At 44.0% G+C, this 6,000-nt stretch overlaps 1 protein-coding gene across 1 annotated transcript in view; it reads left to right on the top strand.

Annotated features, from left to right (window-relative positions):
• Positions 1 to 1,362: 1,362 nt before the first annotated feature.
• ERO1B (endoplasmic reticulum oxidoreductase 1 beta) overlaps positions 1,363 to 6,000 on the top strand; it is a gene marked incomplete at both ends in the record, with an annotated part of 49,824 nt that continues 45,186 nt past the window's right edge. Inside the window, one exon of the mRNA XM_084253713.1 lies at positions 1,363 to 1,464. Coding sequence (XP_084109839.1) covers positions 1,363 to 1,464 — 102 coding nt within the window. The remainder of the gene's footprint in view (positions 1,465 to 6,000) is intronic.

Raw genomic sequence — 6,000 nt, 5'->3', positions numbered from 1 at the left:
CAATGTTGGAGGTTGAGTATTATACTTACTTTATTTTTTTTTTAAAGATTTATTTATTCATTTATACAAGCACTGGGTACAGTCAGAAGTGCGGGAGGGTGAGAGAATTCACCAGAGCCAGAGCGGGGAGCAGAGCAGGCAGAAGGACCGAAGTACACTGCTGAGGGGAGCAGCGGGCGGCAGGAGAGGTCTGCGCGCCATGTGGGACCCTCCTCCGGTGGCCGGGGAGCAGCTGGGGATCGAACCGGCGCTGCAGAGGCTGCGGGTAGCTTCGCAACCCAGTGCTCAACCGCTGCGCCACCGGGGAGGCCCAAGTATTGTACTTACTTTATAGATGGACGAACGGAATTATTCAGAGATCAAGGCGTTTGTCTAAGGCCACAAATTAGAATGTTTTAGAGGTGGGATCTTAACCCCTTCTATATTACACCAAGTCTTCCTGCGTGTTTGTGTTTACCCTCATCCATACACACACTCTCATAAACTTTTGGATCTATCCCTTCTTTAATGTGCATATTGTTTGCACCTGTCAACATAACTATGGGAGTGGTGATAAGCAGAGGATGACACCTACATCTGGGACATATAAAATGAAAAGGAGCCTCAAAAACCACCGCCACGTTGCACAGGTGGCTTATCTGGATAACCTCCCTTTGATGTGCGGCTACAGAAAAGAGAACAAGACAAAGAAAGGGAATGCTTCAGATTCAAAGCCTAACATCTCGCACTGTTCCTCATTTGCGTAGATACTGGGCGAATCCTGGAGCTTCGAGGATGGGCGTTATTACCAACGACGACACAACGAGGCCCCCCAGTCTCGTTTCCAGGAGCAACTGCCGGCAGTGGGGGGGTGGGGTGTGCGGGTACAGCGACGGCGGCCTACTGGTGGCGAGGACCCGCCGCTCCACCCGCCCGCACCTCCTCTTGTTTTGGAAGCCCGCGTGGTCCCGCTTCATTGGCCGCGGCGAAGCCCGAGGTCCCGGGAGGCGGAGCAGCCTCCGCAGCCGTAGCTCCCGGCTTTGCAGGATCGCTGGCCCCGCCTTCCGGCCGGAGGAGCAATGGACCTCGCGCGGGACTACAACTCCCACAAGGCTCCGCGCTCGAGGGGGGGCGTGGCGCGGGCGAAGGGGAAGCCGGGGGCGGGGCCGCCTGGGGGATGAAGTGGGGGCTGTGGGCTCGCCAGCCTCACTCGCCGCTACCGGGCGCTCGGGAGAGCGTCCCTCGCCTTCCGGCAGGCGTGGAGCTCTCTGACCCTGGAGTCTGTCAGCCTCCGGGAGCCGTCCCCTTAGGTCGTCGCCCGAGCCGCCCGCCGTTCCCCTGCCCCGAGGGGCCCGGCCGGCCGCGGCGAGGGGAGAGGTCAGCATGAGCCGGGGGGTCCGGCGGGCCGGCGCAGGACGGGGGGCGGCGGCCGCGGTGAAGCTGCTGGTCACCCTGAGCTTCCTCCCGAGCGTCGTCGAGGCCCAGGTAGGCACCGGAGATGTCCGGGCGGGGACCCCCGGCCGAACGTTCGCCCGCGCGGCAGCCGCCAACCAGTAGCGGCTGTGGCGGGGGGAGGGCCGCGTCCCGACCCGACCCCGACCCGACCCCCGACCCGACCCCCGACCCGACCCCCGACCCCGCTGTAGTTTCTGCGAGCGGGAAAGACCTGGGGGCTAAAAACCTGACAGTCTAGGAAACGTCTGCGAGCCGCTTGCGGTGTGGGGGAGATGGCGACATCCACGGTCACTGGCAGTAAAAAGAGGAAGATGGTGACGGTCCCTTGAGGTGTTTTCGCTTTTAATCTAATTTTTTTAAGTAGCTGGGAGTGTGGCGGGAGCACTGCGACCGGCATGTAAACAGCATCAGCTGGTTTGCAAGGAGAGCACGCTTAGGAATGGTGGAGCCCTCCCTTTCAGGAGTTAGGGGGGCTGGTGGGGAGTAGGTGACAGACCCCGCGGCCCTGCAAAATCAGAGTGGATTGGGGAGGGGGGGACATAAAGATTTAATTTCCCGTGAACTTTTCTGCTAGAGGGTCCCCTTGGATTTTGCTCTGGCACCTTCCCTCGTTCAGGACTGCTGTGTTTTTCGCGGAACTTGTACTGTCTGCTAAGTGGTGAGCCCAAGTAGGACACTTGGGGGTCTGTGGGCCCTATGGTTTTGTCAATAGAGAGGTGATGACTGGAGGAAATGAGTCTTTGTGAAGTGTATGTTACACGAGTGTTTTGAATATGCTGGAAATCAGAGGGTTACCTGAGCAGAACCTTTTGCCTTCTGCGAAGTGTTTGCTGCTTTTTTTATACGGTAGAATTTGAATAGACTGCTGCCAGGTGCTGCTGTGCCTTGACTGCACCTGCTACAAAGTGGCAAAACTACTAAGAGGGGAAATAGTGTGCCTCAGGTGGCCTGATAATGAGGAGGGATGTCATTGGCAGCAATTAATGCTCCTTGCCAAGAAAAACTGAAGGCACCTGTAACAGGGTAAACATGTTTTTCTAATTGTATTCGCTTTTTTCTTGTTGTTAGGGTGTACCGCACTAAATGCTTAGAATGCCTGCATATTAAATTTGTGTCCAAGTTTATAAGTATTTGTTAAATGAATGATAAACATAAAAGGAACAAAATTTTGGTTTTAAAAATGCTCACCCCACCGGGAGATGTTCCGATTCAGTGGATCTGAATGTTACCCAGGAATCAGCATTGTAAACAAGCCTTGCAAGTAACTATGCAGTTCTTTTGACCTATGTTTCGAGCCTCACTTGAAAGCAAATCTGTACATGTCTACCAGACTTATGAAATGTAAAATTTCTAAATTGTCTTTGACAAAGTTGTTTTCTAGTTACTTAGGGTATTTTTGAGTGGAATTTACATTTAAATGTATGGTTGAGATTTTTCTCTTTTTGTGTATCACATATACTTTGCCACTACTTTAGAAGATTCCCTTTAGTTTTTTTCACCTACCACTAATTACATGTATTAATGTTTTACAATTGCATGTGTACTTTAAATTTTATATCCAAATGAGTATCTAGTTTTAATTTTATTATGTCCAAATGAGTATATATAGTTCAGTAGTTAAAGATTTGTATATTTTCAAGGTCGTGTCCCCAACAATCTTCAAAAGTGAGTATATTTGGTTTTTATTTCCAGAGTACTTCCTAATATAGTGCTTGATCATGTTTTAGATAGTACCTTTATCTGAAACTTGTTTAAATACATATTATCTCATTTTATTTGATAATATCTCCCCAAAGTGGGACCATTGGGATAACTGAGGTTTCAAGAGCTTACATGACTGATACCACATTTGTTAAATGAACAAGATTAGACTGAAATCTTACTAAGCCCTTTCTAATATAGTTTGTGGTGTAGAAATAAAGCAGAGGAAAACCCAGAAAATTAAAAAGTGGAACTAAGTTCTTTTACTTCTCCTCTGTATATTGGAAGAAAAACAGTAAAGCATAAAAGGAAAGAAATAGATTTTCTGGGGAAAAAATCCTGCTCATAAAAAATCATTTGAGATGAATAGTGAGGCTATCTCTCTTTGAAATATAAGCATAAATTTTTTTTGAGCACATAATAGGTATTTGTAGGTCTGAAACCCCTTTTTCATATAAAGGAAATGCAAATTTGCTTTGTGGTATTTGCCAAAACAGGGACTAAAGACAGTTAATCTTTTTGTAAAGAAGTAATTTCTGTTGAACATATTTTTAAATCTTTCTAAATGTATTTTTGAGGTAGTTTGAAATCAAGGAATACATAGAGCCTTTCGCCCTCCCTAAAAGAAAAAGAAAAAAGAAAGCAGAACCTTGGGATTCGCACAATATTATTCCAGACCATTACACAGAGGATTTTCCCCACACCCTCAAGATCTTGAGCTTCTGCTTCAACAGCTGCATGGGTGGAATGGACAAGAAATAATGACTGTCTGCCCCAAGAGAGGAAACTGAAATGAGACCCCACCATAAAGTTTGGACTCCAAAGAGTTACATCCACAATGTAAGGGTAAATGAGCAATGAATGAAAGAGAAAGTAGAGAGAAACTTGCTGGTGGTCAGGGGAGAAACTCCCTTGAGGATTTATAATCATGAACCAGCTCATACAGATGTGTAGGCCAAATTCATGCTGGGGAAAGCTTTAGGTAGAAAATTTTTCTTATTCTAAAGCACTGTTACTATAATAAAATACATGCTATTCTTTTTTTATTATTAAAAAGATTTAAATACTACTTCTGACTTTGCTCCATTTTTCTGTCCCTCTCTATATACAAACTTTTTAAAAGATTATCCCTCTTATTCTAGTCCTCTCTTCAGCCTATTCCAGTCAGACTTTTGCCCCTACCACACCTTTGCTCTTGTCCAGGTAACTAATGTCTTCCTTTTTATTAGAGCCAGTAGGTTTTGAGCTTGAGCTTTATCATCACTCACTCCGGTTTCACTTAAAGTACTTTTTTGTCTCTCAGGGACCTATTTTCTGATTTTTCTACCTGTCTTACAGATTAGATTTTCCTAATAGCTACCTTTTGCTCATTTTCCCTCAGCCCTGACTGCTAATCATTTGAAGCTCAGGCTTTGCTTTTCTTTGTCTTGGTTATCAAATTTCATCTCTTGGCTTTAAATACCACCAATATAACTAACTCTCAGAACCTCCAGACTGGAATTCACAACTCTGTCTGTATAACCTTTTCTACAGCCCAGTTTGGACGATTGATAGGTATCTTAAACTTGATGTGTATCAGAAACCAAATTCCTGGTCTTTTCCCTCAAATTTGCTCTTCCCACTCTGTCTGTTCTCTCTTACCAAGATGCTGCAGCCAAACTGACCTCCCTTTTCTTTGTTCCTCAGACATGATAAATATTCTTTGAGGTCTTTGGACTAGAAATTTTATTTGTCTAGCATACTTTTCTCATGTCTTCATATGCTTGTTTGCTTTCCTAAGTTTCTGCTAAAGTGTCACTTTATTCAGCTTGTCCACTTTTCTCAATTGTTGCTTCCCCCAACCTTACAATAGAAAAGAGAACCCTCCAACTTCACTTTGTTGTCCTTGCTTCTTTTATCCTCTGCTTAAAACTCTCCAGTGGCTTCCCGCACTCAGTGTGATATAATACAAAAATGTATTTGGTCTTTGTCCTCTATTCCTGTTAGCTCTCCTAACATATTTGGAATTTCCTAAGTAATAAGAATACCTTTTGTTATTGATAATGAGCCTTTTTCAATAACATACGAGTTTATGCTAATGAGGGAGTTAGGTGGGTTTCCTTTTTACCTACTACATTGTCTTCCTTATTGTTCCTCAAAAACACTGAACAAGCTTATTGCCTCAAGGCCTTTACATTTAGTGTTTCCCAAATCTGGAATGTTACTTTTTGCCCTACCTCCCAAATTTCTGTGAGGCCTTCCACAATGATCTTGTTTCTTGTTTTCAATGATCTCAGTTCTGCAGCTTATCTTCATTCTCTAGTATTCCTCCATAACACTTGATTATCATCTGATAGGGTATACTCTGCTCATTTCCCCCCCCCTCTAAGAATGTGAGCTCCTGTTTTTTTTTTTTTTTTTCCCTAAGTTTTATCCCCAGCATTTATAACAGTGCAAAGGCTTATGTTAGGTCCTCAATAGATATTTTGAATAAATGAATGGATAAATGCAAATAAATTATTCAGAATGAAGCTCAGAAAGATAATTGGGTAGTAAATATTAAAAAAAAAAGACTAAAGGGACATGAAGAATAGAGTATATGAAGGTCTAATATGTCTTGTTGGAGTTTCAGAATAGAATAGACTAGAGAAAAAGCAGTATTGATTCTTGCATATCAGTGTGAAAAAGAACTCAGTAAAAAAAATGAGCAAAGAAATTGGCATTTTATACAAGAAGAAATACAAACATCTTATAAAACAGAACATTGTGCTCAATTTTTAAAAAAAAAATACTATTTCATGCTTAATAGATTGGCAAAAGTTAAAGCATAGATATCAAATATTGGCAAAGATATGACTCAATAGTAACTCATCTACGGTTGGTAGG

The sequence above is a fragment of the Talpa europaea genome (genome assembly GCF_964194135.1).
Source record: "Talpa europaea genome assembly, chromosome: 14".
Classification (NCBI taxonomy): domain Eukaryota; kingdom Metazoa; phylum Chordata; class Mammalia; order Eulipotyphla; family Talpidae; genus Talpa; species Talpa europaea.
This window is presented reverse-complemented; position numbering and strand designations above follow the sequence as displayed.